Genomic DNA, 25,802 nt, shown 5'->3' on the forward strand with positions numbered 1-25,802 from the left:
TGTGTGTGTGTGTGTTTGTGTCTGACCTGAAGTCCTCTAGGTTCCTCTGGATGTCTGGTAGCAGTGTGTCCTGTAACAGCTGTATGTAAGGTCTGTGCAGTTCCTCTGGGATCAGCTCAGGTCTCCGCCGCTCTGGGAACACACAACAGCATGTTTGCCAACACACACACACACTCAGTTTGAAGCAGTCTCCCTTTTTTGGAAACATTCTAATCAATTACACTAGACAATACACTACTGCATTGCTAAAACTGTTGCTAAACTAATACAAGACATGAGAGGAGTGAGTAATAACTCACCTAGTTCAGAGGTCATAGACTCAGGCACAGCTACTTTCAGATTCTGCAAGGGAGAAAAAGAGTTCTCAGCTAAAAAAAAAAAGCTAGAAGAGAGACCTTCTGCAATACAACCACAACAATACCCTTTCCTCTCCTTCATCCACCACACCAGATAAAGAGTGTACATTTAAAATGATCCTAATTATCTGAAAGGAGATTAAAACCCAACAGACAGACTTCTTCCAGCAGAAGCACACCACTTGTGAAGGAACTGTCCAGACACACTCACAAGATGGTGCTGGGGTTTTAAAAAGTTGGTAGTCAATGCCCCAGACACAGACACACACACTGGTGTCACCTATCTATTCTATACCCATGTGTGCCCGTGTCAAATCCCATTTAAAATACTTTAGCTGAGCCAAAAGTTACAGTCTTCTTTGTGTGTGTGTGCCCCTTTACTTGCGCATATGTGTGTGTGTGTGTGAATGCATGTGTGCTTGTACATAATGTGTGTGCACAAGTGTGTGTCTTACCGCTGCTCGGTCCATAAAGAAAGTATGGAAATCCATGAAGATCCGTCTGGTCTCTTTGGAGTTGGTCTGCTTGTACAGGTCAGCATAAAGGTAGCATAGCTGGGAGAGAATCAGAGCCAGTTAGGTCTAAACGACTGACCAAAGCATTCTGGGGTCAAACCACCAAAGTGCTAAAGAGTAACTGCTGTACCCTAATTAGAAAATATCAGCATTCATTAGGGGCTGCAAAATGTGCCCACATTTCTGGAAAACCTGTGAATTTTGGGACAGTTACAGTAATGTTGCATGCCTAGAGCTCAAGCAGTAGCTACTATGGATGTACTTTATGAATGGTGTGAATGAGTGTAAGAGTATGTGTCTGTTAGGCAGGCATTTTGTTTTGGTGTGTGTCTGTGTGTGGTTGACTTACCAGAGGTGCAGGGTCAAACTGAGAGACCACGTGATGGAGGAAGGCGGCCAAGTGAGCGGGCCGAGACTTGAGCAGCTCTATACTCTGGAAACAACTACACTGACCGTTGATCTGAGAGAGAGAGATCAACAGAAAGGTAAAGTTGAGTAAGAGAGAGACATTGAGAAAATGAGACAGAAACAGACAGGAGAGAAATAGAGAGAGAGAGAGAGTATAGAGATACTCAGTCAGCCAATCAGACAGACAGACAAACAGTTGTCTAGCAGTACCTGCTCCTGCTCTGTGTCAAAGTAGTCGTCCTCTGCTCCGATTATCTGTGGGTTGAGACGGGAGAAGGGGCTGCCCACACTGGACTGGAAGTTACAGTTCTGATTCACATACACACACACAGAGAGACAAGGTGTTAGTGCAATGATGGGACTCACATGCACACACACACTCACGAACTGGGTTATTGCAAACAACAAATATACAGTGTGTGTGTGTGAGTCTCACCAGGTCCGCCGTGTCCTCTGCGTCAGGCGAGGGGCAGGAGTTGAGGCTCTCTCGGGGGGTGGTCTTTGGGCTGTGGCAGGGCGTCTCTCTTTGGCACGGATTCTCAGGGAGGGGACTGGGAGACACCTGACATAAAAAGACCCACACACCAGTCACATTTTACATTTGCCAGTCTCTGATTTTGAAGGGGCATTGTGGTATTGATTCCACACTTTCCAGTCCAATTTTCTCAAACAAAAGCATTGAGGAAAATAGGACTTGGAATGTCAGTTTCTTCCTGATTTGACTGAATTGAAATGGAAAACACCCCAACCATGGTTCCAGTACAATGGTATTCTGTTGAGAATACCAGTTCACATATAATTGTCATGGAAGGACAATCTGGTGGTGATAATAACAGACAGGCTAGTTGGCCAGGTTGACTCACAGCGTTATTGGTCCAGGGCCCGTCGCTGCTGCTTTCTCCCTGCGAGGAGGGGGTCTGCTCTCCATCGGCTGCCTCAATGCCCCCCTCCTCCACCTCACCGTCCTGGTGGAAGAGGGAGCCATCCTGAAAACACACAGAATCATGTGTGACAGGCCAGACAGTAACTGGGCTGTCCCTTTGAGAGTGTGTGTCCCATGTCAATAAAGCCCTTGACTTGAGAGAGAGAATGACCGTGTGAGAAAGAGAGACAGAGACAGAGAGACAGAGAGAGAGACAGTGAGAGAGAGCGAGAGAGGTAGAGAGACACAGTGAGAGTGAGAGACAGCGAGAGAGAGCGAGACAGTGAGAGTGAGCGAGACAGTGAGTGAGTGAGAGACAGTGAGTGAGTGAGAGACAGTGAGTGAGTGAGAGACAGTGAGAGAGAGTGAGAGAAACAATGAGAGAGAGTGAGAGAAACAATGAGAGAGAATGAGAGAAACAGAGCGCAGGAGAGACTGTGTGTCTATGAGAGAAAGTGTTTGTGTGTGCTCCTAAGCTTGATTATTTGAATCAGCTGTGCTATGGCAAAAAAACTAAATGTGCACCCCTTGGGGTCTCGAGGACTGAGTTTGGGAAACCCTGGGATACATACGTATGTGTGTGTATACCTGAGGTGTGCCTGTGGCTTTGCTGAGCTGGCTCTGCAGCAGAGGAATGTGTTTCTTGGCCTCCTGGATGTCCTTCAGTAGTTTCGCTGTGGGGTTCCTGCTGTACACCTCCTTCATAGCCTGGACATGACACACAGGACACATTTTAGGAGAGGACACAGGAGGGAGGCTGGGAGGGAGGGAGGTGTGTGTGTGTGTGTGTGTGTGTGTGCACATGTGTATGTGTACGAGTCTGCGTGCATGTATGTGTATGTGTCCAGTTGGCATGGTCCTAGTTCTATTTCATGGTCAGTCATAGGAGGAAGTGAAACTAAGAGGGTGAGATGTAGTCAGTGTTTGAGTGGTTACCATGGTAGAGTATCTGTTTAGTGGTAAGAATGATTGGCTTCGATGGTACAGGGTCGTATTCATTAGGGCACATGGTAGCAAAACATTTTGTAACAGAACACAAAAACAAGCGTTTCTTAATGTTCTGGTTGCCTCTCCCTGTTCAGTTCATTTTCTTCCATTTAGTGCCTGATGAACACGAACCAGAGGAAGAGAAGAAATGGCTCACGAAAGACTTGAGGATTGTGGAAGAACTTGTTTATTTTTGTCCATTCCTCCCTCACCCACCACTGCAACAAGGCTGTGTTCATTCGTCGCAAAACAGAAAACTGCTTGAGTTCTGGGGAGGTACTACCCAAAGACGTTCAATAAGCAACTCTCATCTCACATTCTGTTGCAAAACGTCTTGTTATGGTGTGTCCTAATAAACACGACCCACAAGACTCTAGCTACACCACTAAAAGCTACTTTAAAGTTTTGACAGCTAACCTGTTTAGCATTGAAATGGGAGGCAGGCGCTCACACTCCCCAGAGAGACAAAGCAGCCATCAATAGAGGCCCCACAGGGGACTTAAACACAAACACACTAATGAGAATGAATTAACTTTGCCTTCATTCAATGCTTTCCAGGAAACTCAGTGAGTATTCCACGCTAAACTGGAATGATGCCACTGCTATTGTCACGTTAGTCGTATGAAGGAGACCAAGGCGCAGCGTGGTATGCGTACATTCTCTTTATTAAAAGAATGAACACTGAACAAACTAACAAAATAACAAACAAACCGTGACACTATACAATATAGTGCTGACATGCAACTGCACATAGTCAATGATAAACAATGATAAACAGCTGTCTCTGATTGGGAACCATATCAGGCCAACATAGATATACAAAAACCCATAGACCTACAAAAACCCTAGACATACAAAAAAAACTAGATTACCCACCCTAGTCACACCCTGACCTAACCAAAATATATAGAAAACAGATATCTAAGGTCAGGGCGTGACAGCCATGAATGCTGCTAGGAAATGTAGTTTACGAAAGTTCAGTCAGTAAGGCTGGTCTGAATGGATCATCACTTTTCATTCATCTAACTCATATAATTCATATAATTCACATCGCTTCCTATCTCACTCATCAGCATAGCAGATATTTACAGGGTACAGCCAAAAGAGGAATGGCCACCCCTCAGAGCCTTGTTCCTCTCTAGTTTTCTTCCTAGGTTCCTGCTTCTACACCTGAATTGCTTGCTGTTTGGGGTTTTAGGCTGGGTTTCTGTATAAGCACTTTGTAACATCTGCTGATGTAAAAAGGGTTTAATAAATACATTTGATTTGAATTGATTTGATGTTACCTCATTAGCTTAGCGTCACATCTCTCCTCCTATCCTATTAGCAAGCATTCACCTATTAACTTCAGTCTATGAGCATTGAACACTAAGGTAATTTCACCACAGTTGCTGATTAACCTATGGGCTAACGTGTGCTATTATCACTTTCCTTTTTTTCAACCAATGGGAATGAATCTAGGGGAGTATTTACAGTGAGCTCCAAAAGTATTGGGACAGTAACACGTGCTGTTGTTTTGGCTCTGTACTCCAGCACTTTGGATTTGAAATGATACAATGATTGTGAGGTTAAAGTGCAGACTGCCAGCTTTAATTTGAGGGTATTTTTTATCCATATTGAGTGAACCATTTAGGAATTACAGCACTGTTTGTACATAGTCCCCCCATTTTAGGGGACCAAAAGTATTGTGACAGATTCACTTATATGTGTATTAAAGTGGTAATAGTTAGGTATTTGGTCCTATAATCCTAGCACGCAATGACTACATCAAGCTTGTGACTACAAATGTATTGGATGCATTTGTTTGTTTTGGTTGAGTTTCCGATTATTCTCTGCCCAATATAAATGAATGGTAAATAATGTATTGTGACATTTTTGAGTCACTTTTATTATTTATAAGAATGGAATAGGTTTCTAAACACTTCTACATTTATTTGGATGCTACCATTATTACAGATGATCCTGAATGAATAGTGAATAATTATGAGTGAGCAAGTTACAGACACACAAATACTATAGCCCCAAGACATGCTAACATCGCACCATTACAATAATAGGGGAGGTTAGCATTTTTTTGGGGGGGGGATATGATATTTGTGTGTCTAACTTTCTCACTCATCGTTATTCATGATTCATTCATTGTCATATTCACTGTATAATTTCCAATCCAAAGTGCTGGAGTACAGAGCCAAAACAACAGAAAATGTGTCACTGTCCCAATACTTTCGGAGCTCACTGTATATGTCAACGCAAACCTTGTGTCTCCCACCACAGTCTTCCAACGACCTTCTACCTCCCCACCACCACTAACTGAAGGTCCGTCATCGGATCCCCGTTCTCCCGGGAGGAGGGGGGGTTCAATGCCAGCTGCCCAGCATAGGGCAACCTGTCCTCACCATCTGGCTCTGAGGAGCTTTCCTCTGAGACGAGGCCTACCTCAAACTATTCAATAAAATTCTATATTGTATTCTGTATTTGTTGTTATTCAGTTAAGCCTGTACTTGATTGAACTGAAGCATGTTGCAAATTAACATAATGAATGTGCAGAAACGTGTAATGACATCATTAAGATAAAGCATTTATGGGTGATCCACTTCAATGACGAGCTTTTGATGACAATTTAATGTGTGAATGATTTTAATTTCATCTGGGCCCGTATTCATATAGCGTCTAATAGCAGGCGCGCTGATCTAGGATCAGTTGTACATTTTGATAATGAATAAGATCACATGTACAAGTACCTCATTCTAGATCAGCACTCCTACTTTGTCTGAGATGATTTATGAGTGTAGCTGCATAGAAAAACCGGCATTCACTCTTTCAAATCAAAGAAACAAAGTTTGACTGACTGTCTCATCTCCTCATGAAACCTTCAGAGTATGGTGACACTGTGTTTGTGTGTGTCTTGCCTGTAAATCCTCCTGCTCCTTGGTCAGCATCTTCTGTAAGATGTCCACCTTCTGGCTGTGAAGTGCGTTATTCTCCTCCTGAGGGACCAACCCCAAAAATGAATAATAAGAACTTTGTTCGCTTGGGGACTTCACTGGCGTGCAGCAGAGGGAGAATGGCAGCTTTGGCATAGGTTTAACTGGAAATAGAGGAAACTAGTGAGAAGAGAAAGTGAAAGAGGCAGAGTGAGTGTGGATACTGAGGTGGGAAGGAGAAGGGGGAGTGAAGAACGGAAGTGGAACTGTGGAGAGAGAGCGGGAGAGAGAGGACAACGAGGGTGACAGGAAAACAGAAAGAGAGAGAGAAGACAGAGAGGGGCAGATATAGACAGAGAGGGAGACAGAGGGACCAAGAGAAAAAAAATACATACAGTACCAGTCAAAAGTTAGGACACACCTATTCATTCAAGGATTTTTCTTTATTTGACTATTTTCTGCATTGTAGAATACTAGTGAAGGCATCAAAACTATGAAATAACACATATGGAATCATGTAGTAACAAAAAAGTGTTAAACAAATCAAAATAGATTTTGTATTTGGGATACTTCAAAGTAGCCACACTTTGCCTTGATGACAGCTTAGCACACTCTTGGCATTCTCTCAACCAACAGTCTCAAAGGAGTTCCCACATATGCTGAGCAGTTGTTGGCTGCTTTTCCTTCACTCTGAGGTCCAACTCATCCCAAACCATTTCAATTGGGTTCAGGTCTGGTGATTGTGGCGGCCAGGTCATCTGATGTAGCACTACATCACTTTCCTTCTTGGTCAAATAAACCTTACACAGTCTGGAGGTGTTTTGGGTCATTGTCCTGTTGAAAAACAAATGATAGTCCCACTAAGCGCAAACCAGATGGGATGGAGTGTCGCTGCAGAATGCTGTGGTAGGTATGCTGGTGAAGTGTGCCTTGCCTTCTAAATAAATCACAGACAGTGTCACCAGTAAAGCACCATCACCCTCCTCCTCCATGCTTCACGGTGGGAACCACACATGCAGAGATCATCCGTTCATCTACTCTGCATCTCACAAAGACACAGCGGTTGGAACCAAACATCTCAAATTTGGAATCATCAGACCAAAGGATAGATTTCCACTAATGTCCATTGCTTGTGTTTCTTGCCCCAAGCAAGTATCTTCTTATTATTGGTGTCCCTAAGTAGCGGTTTCTTTGCCGCAATTCAACCACGAAGGCCTGATTCACACAGTCTCCTCTGAACAGTTGATGTTGAGATGTGTCTGTTACTTGAATTCTGTGAAGCATTTATTTGGGCTGCAATTTCTGAGGCTGGTAACTCTAATGAACAGCAGACGTAACTCTGGGTCTTCCTTTCTTGTGGCGGTCCTCATGAGAGACAGTTTCAACATAGCGCTTGCTGGATTTTGCGACTGCACTTGAAGAAACTTTCAAAGTTCATTAAGAAGGAAATAAATTCCACAAATTAACTTTTAACAAGGCACACCTGTTAACTGAAATGCATTCCAGGTGACTACCTCATGAAGCTGGTTGAGAGAATGCCAAGAGTGTTCAAAGCTGTCATCAAGACAAATGGTGGCTACTTTGAATAATGTCAAATATTAAATATATTTTGATTTGTTTAACACTTTTTTGGTTACTACCTGATTCCATATGTGTTATTTAATAGTTTTGATGTCTACAATATTTTTCTGCAATGTAGATAATAGTAAAAATAAAGAAACACCCTGGACTGTGTAGGTGTGTCCAAACTTTTGGCTTGTACTGTATATAAAATGAGAGAGAGAGTGTCTGAAATGGCACCCCACTCCCTATAGAGCACACTACTTATTCTATGGAGTACACACCTTATCCTATAGAGTACACTACTTATTCTATAGAGTACACGCCTTATCCTATAGAGTACACTACTTATTCTATAGAGTGGTATACTATATGGTAAATAGGATGCCATTTCAGTTGCAGACAGAGAACCAATTGGCCGTCTGTCGTACCCAGAGGGGCAGCGGGGAGGTGATGTGGTCCTGGGGGCTGGTGGAGGAGGTGACGCAGCGCTCCCCTGTTCCCCCCGTTGGTCCAGGAGAGTGGGGCGAAGAGAGGAAAGAGGACAGGTCTCCCCCCTCGCCCTCCGACAGCGAGATCTGGGCCAGCCCCGGGGGCCTCCCCAGCACTGTGAGGGCCACATAGGAGCCCGCTGACACATAGAGACAATAGGGGTCACAGCTCTATTACTTGTATGAGTTTTAATTCTTATTATAAAAAATAGATCTTCATGTAATGTCTCTATGTAGCCAACATTCAACTTAAATTGACTGAAAACTTTTCACTCACAATGGCTAGCTTATTATACAGTATGGTCAGACTCATGAGATGATAATAAGACATTATACATCCTTATGACAAGTCTTACAGTGCATTATAAGCGCATATAGCCTACTACAGGTTGACTTTAAGAAAGTAAGTCTCTTGAAGAGCCTGTGATTTTTCATGTCTACGAATAATTGGATATAAAACTGTCACTTGAACTTACATTTTATTAGCTTGACGACTTCTACATGGTTTGAATGTGTTACTAAGGTCCCGTTAACCTGCAACAAAAACATAAACTACACCTCAAATCAACGTCATTCAAATTAAATACAACACTTTCTATAAGAGGACTATGTGTTCTGTCTAAAACGTAGCAAAAAATGACAAAAACAATGCAAATGGGAAGCCCCATATTAGTTCATGTTCAACAGGAGCATGTGTACATACCTCTTTCCAAGCGAAGAAACACCTTATTCATTTCTAAATGTTAATTCAAATCAAATACATTTTTTGTCAAATGCTTCGTAGACAACAGGTGTAGACTAACAGCTGACTTACAGGTCCGTTTTCACCAATACAGAGTTAAAGATAAGATAAAGAATGTCATAAAAAATAGAAAGTGACACAATTAATACATTTCCAGAGAATAACAAATAAAAATATCAAGTAAAAATAACATAGGTATACATAGGGAGTAGAAAATAACGTGGCTATATACAGGGAATACAAGTACAGAGTCGATGTGCAGGGGTACGAGGTAATTGAGGTAGCTATGTACATATAGGTAGGGGTAAAGTGACTAGGCAGAAGGATAGACAATAGACAGTAGCAGCAGCGCATGTGGCGAGTTTGAAAGTGTGTGTGTGGAGTCAGTACAGTATGCATGTGTGTGCATGTTATGTGTGTTTGGGCGTATGTAATATGTGTGTGCGTGTGTGTGAGTCCAGTCTGTGTGCATAGGGTCAGTGCAAGAGAGTTAGTGCAAAAAACGGTTAGTGCAGGTAGTCCGGGTAGCCATTTGATTAGCTATTTAGCACTCTTGTTTAGAAGTCTTATGGCTTGGGGGTAGAAGCTTGTTGGTTCCAGACTTGGTGCATTGGTACCACATGCTGTGTGTTAGGAGAGAGAACAGTCGGTGGCTTAGGTGGCTGGAGCCTTTGACCATTTTTTCCTGCTTCCTCTGACACCGCCTTGTATAGAGGTCCTGGATAGCAGAGATCTCTTTCCCAGTGATGTACTGGGCCGTACACACTACCCTCCATAGCGCCTTGCAATCGGACACCAAGCAGTAGCCATATCGAGTGGTGATGCAGACAGTCAAGATGCTCTCAATGGTGTAGCTGTAGAATTTATTGCAGATATGCCAAATATTTTCATCCAACTGAGGGGGAGAGGCATTGTCCTGCCCTCTTCACCACTGTGTTGCTGTGTGTTGACCATGATAGAGTCTTTGTGATGTGGACATCGAGGAACTTGAAGCTCTTGACCCGCTCCACTACAGACCCGTCGATGTGAATGGGGACGTGCTCGACCCTCTGTTTCCTGTAGTCCACGATCAGCTCCTTTGTTTTATTGACGTTGAGGGAGAAGTTGTTGTTATTGACCTCCTCCCTAAAGGCTGTCTCATCGTCGTTGGTGATCAGGCCTACCAATGTTGGGTTGTCGACAAACTTAATGATAGTGTTGGAGTTGTGCACGTCCATACAGTCATGGGTGAACAGGGAGTAAAGGAGGGCACTAAGCACGTACCCCTGAGAGGCCCCCATGTTGAGGGTCAGCATTGAGGATGTGTTGTTGTCTACCTTTACCACCTGGGGGCAGCCCTTCAGGAAGTCCAGGATCCAGTTAAAGAGGGAGGTGTTCAGTCCCCGGGACCTTAGCTTAGTGGTGAGCTTGGATGGCACTATGGTGTTGAACGCTGAGCTGTAGTCACTGAACAGCATTCTCACATAGGTGTTCCTCTTGTCCAGGTGGGAGAGGGCAGTGTGGATTGCAGTAGAGACTGCATCATCTCTGGATCTGTTGGGGCGATATGCGAATTGGAGTGGCTCCAGGGTGCCTGGCATGATGGTGTTGATGTGAGCCATGACCAGCCTTTCAAGGCATTTCATCTCTACAGATGTGAGTGCTACGGGGAGGCAGTCATTTAGACAGGTTACTTTGGCTTCTTTGGCACAGGGACTATGGTGGTCTACTTGAAACATGTAGGTATTGCGGACTGTGTCAGGGAGAGGTTGAAAATGTCAGTGAAGACACTTGTCAGCTGGTCAGAGCATGCTCTGAGTACATGTCCTGGTAACCCGTCTGGCCCTGCTATGAATCCTAACATCAATACCAACATCAATGCATGACTAACTGAAAATGTTACTGAAGTGAAAGTTTAGATTCACTCCCACAAAATAACAATTCATTTTCTTCACTGACACTATGCACAGCACTAAGCCATCCTGCCCTTTCCAATGACCCATTGGAATGCATTGCCATTATATGGTGTAGCTACTCAGCATCCCAGCAGAGGGCAGTGGTAAAGTATGGAGGGGGCCTAACCCATGACCCACGACCTACTGCAGTAGCCTGTAGGGTTCTCTTGTCTGAGACAGAATTGAGTTTTTCCTAAACACTGATCTTTGGTCAGTTTAGCATTTTCCCCACTAAGGGGCAATCCCCAGTTGCTATAGACACACATGATAACATACGCACTATACACACGTACGCATGGATTTTGTGTTATCGACATGTGGTAGTAGACTAGTGGCCTGAGGGCACACATGTGTTGTGAAATCTGATGTGAAAGGTAATGCAATGTTTTTAATTGTAAAGAACTGCCTTCATTTTACAGGACTAATAGGGATCCATAACAAATACAAATTTTTGTATTTTTGGAATTATAAAATAATTATCTGTACCCATTGATTCTTAAAGAATATAACTTAGAAATGGCTCATTAGTTTAACAGTCGTACCTCCATTTGAATCCTAAATAAGCATGTTTTACTCAAATTTTTGTAAAAATAAATAAATAATGTAAACAAAAACTACATAGCCTCAAAACATGGTTAAAACTATATCTTGCATCCATAGCTCTGTATGAATTTGAGAGTGGCTACATTTCTCCGGCCCCATCCCTCAGATTTTTACCAAAACAGAGGCAGGGATCAGGGTTTGTTATTGTTTAAATTGCGGATTGCCCCTTTAAAGATAAGGATTGGGGAGGGGAGACTGATCCTAGAATGGTAACTTGGGAAAACTTCACCTGGAGAGGTGTCTGTTTTAGAGATAGTGTCAGGATGAAGTTGCCCCCTTCACACTGATCTAGTGTCGGTTTCGCATTTTGGTTTAAATGCATGAGGTAAGATTTTTGGGAAAATAAACTGATCCTAGATCTGAGGCTAAGGGTAATCTCTGGAGAAGTGGCGGGAGACGTGTTAGAAAACGTAATACACGACTAGCAAGTCTCCACCCCTCCAAATGAAAACTCTCAGCCAGTTTCGGGCAAATCTATGTGCCAAATGTCCCCTCCCCTTCCAAAATTTGAAATATGCGAACACCAGCAAAATCATGATTTGTCCAAATGATCAGAGATTAAAAATCTGAGTACCGAAACAAAGTTCCTCGTTAGTCGTCCCGTCCCACAGTCTGTCGACAGATCAGACCTGGATTCAAATATGTTTGGGTATCTGATATATATATTTTTTAATGTTAGTGTATTTGAGTATTTTCAAATACACAGCCAAAAACAAGTCCTTTATTTGAGAATTTTAACAGTTATTTGTAAAAACCAAATAGTCTATAAAATTGTACATGAGAGTATTTTCAAATACACAGCCAAAACAGGTCCTTTATTTGAGAATTTTAACAGTTATTTGTAAAAACCAAATAGTCTATAAAATTGTACATGAGAGTATTTTCAAATACTATTTTCAAATACCTGGGTAAAATGCATGAGAGTGTATTTTTAAGTCAGTCTGAAGTTACATTACACCTTTAGCCAAATACATTTAAACTCAGTTTTTCACAATTCCTGACATTTAATCCTAGTAAACATTCCCTGTTTTAGGTCAGTTAGGATAACCACTTTATTTGAAGAATGTGAAATCTCAGAATAATAGTAGAGAGAATGATTGATTTCAGCTTTATTTATTTCATCACGTTGTCAGAAGTTTACATACACTCAATTAGTAATTAGTAGCATTGTCTTTAAATGGTTTAATTTGGGTCAAACGTTTCGAGTATCCTTCCACAAGCTTCCCACAATAAGTTAGTTGGGTGAATTTTGGCCCATTCCACCTGACAGAGCTGGTGTAACTGAGATTTTCTATGGGATTGAGGTCAGGGCTTTGTGACGGCCCTCCAAAACCTTGACTTTGTTGTCCTTTAGCCATTTTGCCACAACTTTGGAAGTATGCTTGGGGTCATTGTCCATTTGGAAGACCCATTTATACCAAGCTTTAACTTCCTGACTGATGTCTTGACATGTTGCTTTAATATATCCACATTATTTTCCTTCCTCATGATGCCATCAATTTTATGAAGTGCACCAGTCCCTCCTGCAGCAAAGCACCCCAACAACATGATACTGCCACCCCCGTGCTTCACGGTTGGGATGGTGTTCTTCGGCTTGCAAGCCTCCCCTTTTTCCTCCAAACATAACGATGGTCATTATGGCCAAACAGTTATACTTTTGTTTCATCAGACCAAAAAGTACGATCTTTGTCCCCATGTGCAGTTGCAAACCGTAGTCTGGCTTTTTTATGGCGGTTTTGGAGCAGTGGCTTCTTCCTTGCTGAGCGGCCTTTCAGGTTATGTCGATATAGGACTCGTTTTACTGTGGATATAGATACTTTTGTACCCGTTTCCTCCAGCATCTTCACAAGGTCCTTTGCTGTTGTTATGGGATTGATTTGCACTTTTCGCACCAAAGTACATTCATCTCTAGGAGACAGAACGTGTCTCCTTCCTGAGCGGTGTGACGGCTGCGTGGTCCCATGGTGTTTATACTTACGTACTATTGTTTGTACAGATGAACGTGGTACCTTCAGGCGTTTCGAAATTGCTCCCAAGGATGATCCAGACTTGTGGAGGTCTACAATTTTTTTTTCTGAGGTCTTGGCTGAATTCTTTTGATTTTCCCATAATGTCAAGCAAAGAGGCACCGAGTTCGAAGGTAGGCCTTGAAATACATCCACAGGTACACCTCCAATTGACTCAAACGATGTCAATTAGCCTATCAGAAGCTTCTAAAGCCATGACATTTTCTGGAATTTTCCAAACTGTTTAAATGCACAATCAACTTAGTGTATGTAAACTTCTGACCCACTGGAATTCTGATACAGTGAATTATAAGTGAAATAAAAAGTCTGTAAACAATTGTTGGAAAAATTACTTGTGTCATGCACAAAGTAGATGTCCTAATCAACTTGCCAAAACTACAGTTTGTTAACAAGACATTTGTGGAGTGGTTGAAAAACGAGTTTCAATGACTCCAACCTAAGTATATGTAAACTTCCGACTTCAACTGTATGAGTATTTTCAAATACTTTCCTAGTATTTTTCCAAATGAATTACAAATATTCAACTACTTGTCTTTACAAATAAAATATATCTGAATACTTACTTCGAATGTACCGTATGTGAAAGCAATTCAGATATTTGCCATTGTATTTGAACCCAGGTCTGCGACAGATGCTACTGCCATTTATGTTACATGCATCTGTCCACGAGAGATTAGGCTATGGGTAATGTCTAGGAAGAGTGTTATGGGCCCCAGAGAGGGAATGAGCCTCACCTTGATGATCCTATCACCCGTCTGGACACCCGCTCGCATGGCAGCGCCATCTGCGGAAGAGGACAGGACAGGCAAAGGGAGTGAGAATGATAAAAGGTTAGTGATATTACTGTATCTGACTGTATTGTGACACCTCCAGATATAAATCCAATATATTGTATCCTTGCCTTGGCTATCAAGACTGCATGAATATATATTTACATTGTGCTATGCTCCCAATTGAATATATTGTGCTAACGTCAGAGGTTTACACCCCCAAGATATACAATTAAATTACCTTGACATATAATAAATATACAGTTGAAGTCGGAAGTTTACATACACCTTAGCCAAATACATTTAAACTCAGTTTTGCACAATTCCTGACATTTAATCCTAGTAAAAATTCTCTGTCTTAGGTCAGTTAGGATGACCACATTATTTTAAGAATGTGAAATGTCAGAATAATAGTAGAGAGAATGATTTATTTCAGCTTTTATTTATTTCATTACATTCGCAGTGGGTCAGAAGTTTACATACACTCAATTAGTATTTGGTAGCATTGCCTTTCAATTATTTAACTTGGGTCAAATGTTTTAGGTAGCCTTCCACAAGCTTCCCACAATAAGTTGGGAGAATTCTGGCTCAATCCTCCTGACAGGCCAAACAGTTATACTTTTGTTTCACCAGACCAGAGGACATTTCTCCAAAAAGTATGATCTTTGTCCCCATGTGCAGTTGCAAACCGTAGTCTGGCTTTTTTATGGCGGTTTTGGAGCAGTGGCTTCTTCCTTGCTGAGCGGCCTTTCAGGTTATATCGATATAGGACTCGTTTTACTGTGGATATAGATATTTTTATACCCGTTTCCTCCAGCATCTTCACAAGGTCCTTTGCTGTTGTTCTGGGATTGATTTGCACTTTTCGCACCAAAGTGCGTTCATCTCTAGGAGACAGAACACGTCTCCTTCCTGAGAGGTGTGACGGCTGCGTGGTTCCATGGTGTTTATACTTACGTACTATTGTTTGTACAGATGAACGTGGTACCTTCAGGCGTTTGAAAATTGTCCCAAGGATGAACCAGACTTGAGGAGGTCTACAATTTTTTTTCTGAGGTCTTGGCTGATTTCTTTTGATTTTCCCATGATGTGAAGCAAAGAGGCACTAGGTTTGAAGGTAGGCCTTGAAATACATCCACAGGTACACCTCCATTTGACTCAAAGGATGTCAATTAACCTATTAACTTAGTGTATGTAAACTTCTGACCCGCTGGAATTGTGAGACAGTGATTTATAAGTTAAATAATCTGTGAACAATTGTTTGGAAAATTACTTTTGTCATGCACAACTTGCCAAAACTGTAGTTTGTTAACACGAAATGGTTGAAAAACAAGTTTTAATGACTCCAACCTAAGTGTATGTAAACTTCCGACTTCAACTGTACATACATTTTCATATGGGTGGCCCCAGTGGGAATCGCACCAGTGACCCTGCTGTTGCAAGCACCATGCTTTACCAATTAAGCCACACCATACCTCATCATAATTGAATTGACTAAAGAACAGGAAGGTGTAGATTAGAATATGATGGAAAAGGCCTTACCCTCTTTGACCAACTGCACAAATACAGGGTTGTCTCCGCTCACTGTCAACCCGAAGCCATTCTCATCTTTCTGGATGATCACACAACGCTGGACAAGCCCTACACATAGACAGACAGAAGAGAAAGAAATATTGTGTTACACACCATCGCACACACAAACAACACACAGACATACACTCGGGCTGGCACAGTTAGAGGAATCAAGGACAGTGAGTTGGGACAGGGTGTGCGTGATGGGGCACAATATGCAATGTGGGTGTCAAACGGTTTTCCTATATACAGGTATAAGGCAATGTGTCTCCTTGGTGACGGAGGCACTCACTCAATAGATCAGGTCTGTTTTGTGGCTAGTCGTTGTTATAAAATGATGATGATGAAACCTGAGGCTTTTGAAGCTTCTATTGAGTGGCAGCAATGAATGATTGATACCTCAAGGGTATTACCTGGTTTCAAATACTTAATACTACCCAGTTGTGAAAGTACTTCACTCTCTTCTTCAAAGGCCTTTAATAGATGGATGCATTTTGTTAAAGGGATAGTTCTGAAAAATTGCATCTTAGATATTTGTTCCCTGAACTTGAAGGCAGTCTATGAACAAAAAGAGACAAACAAAAGTATAGTGTGGATTGCAATCACTCCTTGTCCATAGACTGCTTTCAAGATAAGGAAACAAATATCGAAATAGTTTTGCTAAACTATCCCTTTAATGATGATATGATGCTTTGATAGGATGTTGTAAATAATGGCATAACACATGACCCTCTAGGAACCCAGTTTGATGCTCACATAAGACATGTTGTTTGTGGAACATTGATATCAGGACACAAGTGGCAACAGCACCCTCTGTCATGTTTGTTTGAACACAGATTGTGAGTTGTTTGACTTTCAAATAGAGAGAGACACACGGATTCACATTCGTAGATTGACATTGATTCACCACACCAGTAAACTTGCAGGTGAGTTTCACTAAGACAATAGTTCATCCAAAACCATATCATCATTATAAACAGCGAGTGCATACTGTAAACAAAGCCAAACGAAAAAGCAGATTAAACCAGTAGTCCAGGTTGCAGGTAGCCTCTCGTACGAACCATCCTGATCTCGCAAGCTTACATTCTGATTCGTTATCTGTGAAGCAAAACAGAATGTAAGCTCTCGAGATCAGGATGGATCATACGAGGCTAGGTTGCAGGAGATACAGTAAGAAATTGTGCAATGTCAAATAATGGCTAATGTTGCAACCCAGCAACAGATGTAATCATCAATGTATTACTCAAATTATTGCAAATGTGTGAGAAAATGTGGTGCTGTCTCACTTTGAAGCACTTTAATGGACAGTTCAGCCACAGTTTTTATTCACATATTTGTTTCCTTACCTTGAAAGCAGTCTATGAACAATGAGACTGCAGTCATTGCTTTGGTTTTGTTAAACTAGACACTGACACTAACTGATGTTATACAGCGTTTTTCTCAACATAGAAAAGTCATGGCTGGGCTGTACAAGTTTTTTTCGGGCCGCCTTTTTCGGGGAAATACTTTTTGGGATGGAAAAACGTTTTCAGTGTAAACTTAATATAACGTATGTAGAAAACATATTGGACCTATATATTTTTAAATAAGATATATTTTTAACTAACAATCACCAAAATAAAAGCAAAACAGTCAGTTAGAATCTACAATTGTAGAAAATGATGCATTCAGGAGTATTTTGGGCATGACATGAGGCCCCCATTGACTTTGTTAAGTCACTCAGATGGCATAAGAACACAGCATAAGCCATAGCAAAATCTGTAGAATTGCAGAAAATTCACTTTAAAACAGCAACATTTTGTCTCTGCGAGCAAGAGGAAGGCCTCCAAAAAAAGGGGTCGATGACCTTGCTAATGGCCCAGGCCCACTGCCACACCCCAGCCAAACCCCTCACCTAAGCCCCATTTTAATGCAGAAAAAATCCTGCTGTATTAGCAATTTTATAGCCAAAAAACTAAGTAAATTCAATGTCATGCCAAAATCACATCAAAGTCACTTCAAAGTTATTGGGCTACACAATCCCTTTAAAAAATGATCTGGGAATGAAAATGAAAGCATGCTAACCGGGGGACATTGATTTACATTGTTTTTTTGGTTAGAAAATTATAACATTAACAGTTGGGGGCAGTAGCTAGCTTCACAACACCAAAGCATGGATTTCAGTCTTTCCAACCTTGAAAATGTTAATAAATAGGTAATTCGGCTGAACTCTCCCCTCAACATCTCCTGGTAGCATTCCGTCCTCAACCCAAACATCTTCCTTCTCGCTGCTCTGGTAACACTAAAACACCCAGACAATGTTTCTCAACACTGTGGGAAAGTTCACTGCCAGGGCAATGAGAGGCAATGGTTCAATAAAGATTAAAAAAAAGGAGAACGAAGGGGTGTAGGACTCATGTTAGTATGTTAGTGAACAACAGGGGGTCACATGGCAGAAGAACTGGGGACGTCGCAAAACAAAACAGCCCCCACACACGAACGGGGTGCATCTCAATAGTCTAAAACGGCAACTTCAACTTGACTCCCTTTGTTTGCACTGAACTTAACAGGTGGGATAGGTGCTATTATGGTGAAAAAAAGCCTAGTGCTGGTGAATCGGGTTTTCACCTGTCCACTGTCCTGTTCCCTCAGATCAAATGAAGGAGAGGAGACAAGAAAAAGAGAACACTTAGAGACTTTTGAGACACAGCCATTAAGACCATCTTACCCCAGGGTTCGGAGGGGCTTCCCTCGGCTACTACACAGCCAGACAGCTGCACAGGCGCGTCTAATACAGCACGACACAGTTCACATGGTAACGTAAAAACACAACCAGGACACACAGAGGAGAAAACAGAGCAAAAGACAAGAAAATCTAAAACATTGGGAGGAGAAAAAAACATGGCAAAAAAAAGAGTGCGTCTTCTGTACCAGTGTGACTATAGACCTTACCTTACAGTGTGTGAGCAGTCAGTCTGAATTCTGTTGCAATTAGTAATTGTTTTATTGAATGTATGTACAATACCAGTCAAAAGTTTGGACACACCTCCTCATTGAAGCGTTTTTCTTTATTTTTACTATTTTCTACATTGTAGAATAATAGTGAAGACATCAAAACTATGAAATAACACATATGGAATCATGTAGTAACCAAAAAAGTGTTATTTTATATTTGAGATTTTTCAAAGTAGTTAACCTTTGCCTTGATGACAGCTTTGCACACTCTTGGCATTCTCTCAACCAGCTACATGAGGTAATCACTTGGAATGCATTTCAATTAACAGATGTGCCTTTTTAAAAGCTCATTTGTGGAAATTCTTTCCTTCTTAATGCGTTTGAGCCAATCAGTTGTGTTGTGACAAGGTAGGGGTGGTATCCAGAGCATAGCCCTATTTGGTAAAAGACCAAGTCCATATTATGGCAAGAACAGCTCAAATAAGTGAAGAGATACGACAGTCCATCATTGCTTTAAGACATGAAGGTCAGTCAATCAAGAAAAGGTCAAGAACTTGAAGAAAGTTTCTTCAAGTGCAGTAGCATAAACCATCAAGCGCTATGATGAAACTGGCTCTCATGAGGACCGTCACAGGAAAGGAAGACCCAGAATTACCTCTGCTGCAGGGGATAAGTTCATTAGAGTTAACTGCACCTCAGATTGCAGCCCAAATAAATGCTTCACAGAGTTCAAGTAACAGACACATCTGAGGAGACTGTGTGAATCAGGCCTTCATGGTTGATTTGCTGCAAAGAAACCACTACTAAAGGACCCCAATAATAAGAAGAGATTTGCTTGGGCCAAGAAACACGAGCAATGGACATTAAACCGGTGGAAATCTATCCTTGAGTCTGATGAGTCCAAATATACAATTTTTGGTTCCAACCACCATGTATTTTCGAGATGCAGAGTATGTGAACGGATGATCTCAGCATGTGTGGTTCCCACCGTGAAGCATGGAGGAGGAGGTGTGATGGTGTGTGTGCGCTTTGCTGGTGACACTGTCTGTGATTTATTTAGAAGGCAAGGCACACTTAACCAGCATGGCTACCACAGCATTCTACAGTGACACGCCATCCCATCTGGTTTGCGCTTAGTGAGACTATCATTTGTTTTTCAACAGGATAATGACCCAAAACACACCTCCAGGCTGTGTAAGGTCTATTTTACCAAGAAGGGGAGTGATGGTGCTGCATCAGATGATGTGGCCTCCACAATCACCCAACCTCAACCCAATTGAGATGGTTTGGGATGAGTTGGACCTCAGAGTGAAGGAAAAGCAGCCAACAAGTGCTCAGCATATGTGGGAACTCCTTCAAAACTGTCGGAAAATAATTCCAGGTGAAGCAGGTTGAGAGAATGCCAGGAGTGTGCAAAGCTGTCATCAAGGCAAAGTGTGGCTACTTTGAAGAATCTAAAATATATTTTGATTTGTTTAACACTTGTTTGGTTACTACATGATTCCATATGTGTTATTTCATAGTTTTGATGTCTTCACTATTATTCTACAATGTAGAAAATAGTCAAATAAAGAAAAACCCTTGAATGAATAGGTGTGTCCTAACTTTTGACTGGTACTGTATGTATTTATGTATGGACATGTAGATAACGCTTCCTTGAAAACAACTAAACTGAAATAAAGGTAACTGAGGTTAAGAATGATTAAAAAAAATCAGAATTCAAAAGAAGAAGGATTCTGAGGAAAGCCAAGCCTAAAATGGCTCTCAGACAAAGAAAATGAAGGCATAAAGATAAATGTTTCTTAACTTTCTTTGTATTAGCGACCAGCAAGCCATGTTCTTTCCTCCTTGCGGGACAGTTTACATTAAAACTAACTCTTTAGAACTCCCAGATTAAAGTCTCAGAGACCGGTCAGCATATCATGGACCAGCACAGGTTGAGCTATTGAACGATTGTTTCTTAACCTGTGAGATATACACTACATCACCAAAAGTATGTGGACACTTGCTCGCCAAACATTTCTATTTCAAAATCATGGGCATTAATATGTAGTTGGTCTCCTATTTGCTGCTATAAGCCTCCCCTCTTCTGGGAAGGCTTTCAAATAGAAGTTAGAACATTGCTGTATATATACAGTGCATTCAGAAAGTATTCACACCCCTTCACTTTTTCCACATTTTGTTAAGTTACAACCTTATTCTAAAATTGATTAAATCAGTTTTTCCCCTCATCAATTTACAAACAATACCCCATAATGACAATGCAAAAATAGGTTTGTAGGAAAAAAAACTATCACATTTACATAAGTATTCTGACCCCTTTCTCAGTACTTTGTTGAAGCACCTTTGGCAGCAATTACAGCCTCGGGTCTTCTTAGGTATGACGCTACAAGCTTGGCACACCTGTATTTGGGGAGTTTCTCCCATTCTTCTCTGCTGATCCTCTCAAGCTCAGTCAGGTTGGATGAGGAGTGTCGCTGCACAGCTATTTTCAGGTCTCTCCAGAGATGTTTGATCTGGTTCAAGTCCGGGCTCTAGCTGGGCCCCTCAAGGACATTCAGAGACGTGTCCTGAAGCCACTTCTACGTTGTCTTGGCTGTGTGCTTAGAGTCATTGTCCTGTTGGAAGGTGAACCTTTGTCCCAGTCTGAGGTCCTGACCGCTCTGGAGCAGGTTTTCATCAAGGATCTCTCTGTACTTTGCTCCGTTCATCTTTCCCTCGATCTTGACTAGTCTCCCAGTTACTGCTGCTGAAAAACATCCCCACAGCATGATGCTGCCACCACCATGCTTCACTGTAGGAATGGTGCCAGGTTTCCTCCAGATGTGATGCTTGGCATTCAGGCCAAATAGTTCAATCTTGGTTTCATCAGACCAGAGGATCTTGTTTATCATGGTCTGAGAGCGCTTTAGGTGCCCTTTGGCAAACTCCAAGCGGACTGTAATGTGCCTGTTACTGAGGAGTGGCTTCTGTCTGGCCACTCTACCATAAAGGCTTGATTGGATGAGGGCTGCAGAGATGGTTGTCCTTCTGGAAGGTCCTCCCATCTTCACAAAGGAACTCTGGAGCTCTGTCAGAGTGACCATCAGGTTCTTGATCACCTCCCTGACCAAGGCCCTTCTCACCCGATTGCTAACTTTGGCCGGGCAGCCAGCTCTAGGGAGAGTTTAGGTGGTTCCAAACTTCTTCCATTTAAGAATGAGGAAGGCCACTGTGGGGACCTTTTTGGGGACCTTCAATGCTGCAGACATTTTTTGGTACCCTTCCCCAGGCTGGTGCCTCGACACAATCCTGTCATCAACCTCACGGCTTGGTTTTTGCTCTGACATGCACTGTCAACTGTGGGACCTTACATTGACAGGTGTGTGCCTTTCCAAATCATGTCCAATCAATTGAATTCACCACAGGTGGACTCCAATCAAGCTGTAGAAACATCTCAAGGATGATCAATGGAAACAGGATGCACCTGAGCTCAATTTTGAGTCTCATAGCAAAGGGCCTGAAAACGTTTGTAAATAAGGTATCTGTTTTACATTTTTTATACATTTGCAAAAATATCTAAAAAATTGTTTTCGCTTTGTCATTATGAAGTATTTTGTGTAGATTGATGAGAATAATCAATTTTATAATAAGGCTGAAACCGAACAAAATGTGGAAATAGTCGAGCGGTCTGAATTCTTTCCAAACGCACTGTACCTCCTGACTCGTCACTGTTGTTTATCAGTTCTACAACTAGGGCTGGGCAATATGGCCTAAAAATCTAAATTATGGCCAATTCACGATAAATATATTGATAAAAAACCTTAAAAGGTTAAATAACCATTGTTGCGCAATTAAAGATCAATTCACTGCATTTCAAACAGTCAGGAATAATATAATGAATTCAAAGCTTGTAAAATTATACCTAAGCTAAATATAAGTCTTCCACAAACATAAGACCCACTCATCATTTCATTATTTTATCAAAATAGTTTAACCTGCTTTTTTGCAATTGTCACTGATCTGGCTTTCAAGTCAGTCTACAAAAATGTCCTTTTTGTTACAAATTAACCATGCACAATGCAGTGCAAATCTACTAATAATGCCCAACATCTGGTAAGTGTCACGCTCTGACCATAGTTCTGTTATTTTATTATTTGTTTTAGTATGGTCAGGGCGTGAGTTGGGTGGGCAGTCTATGTTTGTTTTTCTATGTTTGGTTTCTGTTTTCGGCCTAGTATGGTTCTCAATCAGAGGCAGGTGTCGTTAGTTGTCTCTGATTGAGAATCATACTTAGGTAGCCTGGGTTTCACTTTTGGTTTGTGGGTGTTTGTTTCCGTGTGAGTGTTTGTTGCCACACGGTACTGTTTCGGTTTTCCTTCGTTCACTTTATTGTTTAGTATTTCAGTGTTCAGTTGGTTTCATTAAATATGACATCATGAACACTTACCACGCTGCGCTTTGGTCTGATCCTTCTTCCACCTCTGAATGACGTTACAGTAAGAGGCATTACAGAAAATTAACACGGGTTTTTAAATATTTGCATTCTGTAAAGGCTTCCTTCTTTTCACTCTGTCAATTAAATTAGTATTGTGGAGTAACTACAATGTTGATGATCCATCCTCAGTTTTCTCCTATCACAGCCCATAAACTCTAACTGTTTTAAAGTCACCATTGGCCTCATGGTGAAATCCCTGAGCGGTTTCTTCCTCTCCGGCAACTGAGTTAGGAAGGATGACCGTATCTGTGTATGCTCATTGCACATTCATAAAACACAGACTAGACCGCTAGCACCCTACAGTACGTGGCTAAAATGGGAGGGATTTTGGTGCTGTGCCTTTCTGAAGAGTAGACTACCTCATCACATGACTAGGGCTCAAAGCGCACTATTAACCAGTGTGTGTGTGTGTGTGTGTGTGTGTGTGTGTGTGTGTGTGTGTGTGTGTGTTTCATCCTCAGACTCCAGCAGCCATGATGTGTGTGCAAGTGTGAAAGTATTATTGTGACTGTGTGTGTTTGAATGTGTGTATGTACATGTGTGTGTGTTTGTGTTTCATCCTGCTGCCACTCCTGTTTCCCCAGCCTAACAGAAGATAAGCATCAGCCTGGTGCTGGCTGTTAATCTGGCTGTCAGCTGGGGAGCCACGGTGCTCCCATTTGACCCCCCCACCCCAGACCAAACATTAACCCCTAGTCTCCAGTGTGGACCTTTAATAACAGGGTCCTTATTCATTAGGTATCAAATGAAAAAAAAAGAGGGAGGGAGTACGTGAACTTGGCCAATAAGAAACTATTGTTTTTGTTGCAAAACATTTTCCATTCCCAGGGTCGTATACATTAGTGCACAACGTAGCAAAACGTTTTGCAACGGAAAACAAAAACAAACGTTTCCTATTGGACACGTCCAGGTAGTCCCGTCCTGCTTTGGTTTGTTGTCTTCCGTTTGGTGTCTAGTAGCTCCCTCCTAGGCTATAGCATGTCACCGCAGCATTTATCACATCGACACGCTGCATAATTTACATTCAATTATCTAATGTGTGTGAGTGAGTGAAGTCTGAAAGGGTCTAATAACAGTGATTGGCTTGAGCTTATATCAGACAATACAGTAACAGTGAAAGAGTTTATTTTCATTTTGAAACAACCCCAATGTGCATTAATGGTCGCTATGAAGTTAGGATTCGCCACTAACAGAAACTCTTTCCACTCCATTCCACTACTTAAGGAGCTGTTAATTACTATCCCCATATAATTTTGTTTATTTGGTCAGTAGCTAATATTGTGTCAAATGATTATTACAGTTATCGCCAGTAACTGACCGACAGTAATATACTGCACCAACCAAGTGGAAAATGAGATTAGACATTGAAATGGATTGAGGTGTGTATTATATTTTGTGCTTGCGCAGTTTGTTCAATGAGTGTATGTTGCAAGTGTGCGCAAGTCCTGTTTTCTGTTGTGTGTTTGTGTGTGCAGGACCTATGTTGTTTGTGTGTGTGTGTATGCTTGTGCGTGCACACTTACCTGTAGGGTCAAACTCATGCGCAGGTGGGACTGTGTTTTTGTCACTCTTGGGTTTCTTGTCTGGGGGGTGGTCCTTGCTGAGAATGCTAGGGGTCCTGGGAACACACAAACACAGATGGCATGGTGAGAAACACACACACACACACACACACACACAGGACACCAGATTTCGCACGTCTGTGCAGGTTTTTAACCAGGCTTTTAAATTTCAATATTGGTGAAAAATGTATACTTAAAATGTCACTCTATTCATGGAACGACCCCATTATATTATACTTTTAATATTATCTGTTACAATACTCTCTCAGACATACTGTATATTAGACACCTGGGACTTAGACCCTTTACCAGACGAAATAGAGAGCCAAATCCCTGCGGCTTAGGAGGAAGACTGCACCATCAGATTCTAGATACGCGAGGTGTCATCTTAACATGCTTATCAGGGTGTCAGGCACGGTATGGCGTCCAAAAGCCTCATAATATCAGGCTAAATCAACTCAAATACAGGGCAGCATCTGAAATGGAACCCTATTCCTTATTTAATACAATACGTTTAACCAGGGCCAGGTCAAAAATAGTACACTAAATAGTAAATAGGGTTCCATTTAGGACGCATACCAGGTGACCCAACTCTTAGGGGCATATAATTTATTTTGTGGTAAGACATTCTAGTTTTTGGTTCGTTTGGAGGTCATGATTGTAGTCCTTTGTGATTGACAATGTAGACAAAGATTTGCGAAGCAAGGAAAAAACTCTGACCTGGTTGCTTTTTTGGAAAACCTGTGAAAACAAAGACGAGAAAGGATTAGAATACTATTATACTATTTGTCATTGGTAAAACCCTGTTCTAAGTGTACAGTGCCTTCATACCCCTTAACTTATTCCACATTTTGTTGTGTTACAGCCTAAACTCCAAATGGATTAAATATACTTTTTGTCTTACCCATCTACACACAATACCCCTTAATGACAATGTGAAAACATGTTTAGACATTTTAGCAAATTTATTGAAAAAGAAATACAGAAATATCTCATTTACATTAGTATTCATACCCCT

General features: G+C 41.6%; 1 protein-coding gene across 12 annotated transcripts in view; it reads right to left on the bottom strand.

The window, feature by feature from the left end:
* arhgef12b (Rho guanine nucleotide exchange factor 12b) overlaps positions 1-25,802 on the bottom strand; it is a 114,821-nt gene that overhangs the window by 33,584 nt on the left and 55,435 nt on the right. For 3 of the 12 annotated variants that reach the window (XM_090186079.1, XM_021617669.3, XM_090186081.1), the window contains exons 2-16: positions 25,505-25,525; positions 24,746-24,840; positions 15,782-15,880; positions 14,204-14,253; positions 8,640-8,697; positions 8,104-8,303; positions 6,098-6,175; positions 2,790-2,909; positions 2,143-2,265; positions 1,716-1,841; positions 1,490-1,588; positions 1,221-1,331; positions 812-910; positions 300-342; positions 27-132 (exon numbers count right to left, since the gene is read on the bottom strand). In XM_090186079.1, the coding sequence (XP_090042205.1) occupies positions 27-132; positions 300-342; positions 812-910; positions 1,221-1,331; positions 1,490-1,588; positions 1,716-1,841; positions 2,143-2,265; positions 2,790-2,909; positions 6,098-6,175; positions 8,104-8,303; positions 8,640-8,697; positions 14,204-14,253; positions 15,782-15,880; positions 24,746-24,840; positions 25,505-25,525 (1,428 nt within the window). Of the gene's footprint in view, positions 1-26; positions 133-299; positions 343-811; positions 911-1,220; positions 1,332-1,489; positions 1,589-1,715; positions 1,842-2,142; positions 2,266-2,789; positions 2,910-6,097; positions 6,176-8,103; positions 8,304-8,639; positions 8,698-14,203; positions 14,254-15,781; positions 15,881-18,518; positions 18,579-24,745; positions 24,841-25,504; positions 25,526-25,802 lie in introns of all 12 variants that reach the window. The other 9 variants (XM_021617668.3, XM_021617666.3, XM_090186075.1 and 6 more) reach the window with 6 other exon arrangements.

Source organism: Oncorhynchus mykiss, chromosome 10, assembly GCF_057628025.1.
Source record: "Oncorhynchus mykiss isolate SJ-2025 chromosome 10, ASM5762802v1, whole genome shotgun sequence".
Taxonomy (NCBI): Eukaryota; Metazoa; Chordata; class Actinopteri; order Salmoniformes; family Salmonidae; genus Oncorhynchus; species Oncorhynchus mykiss.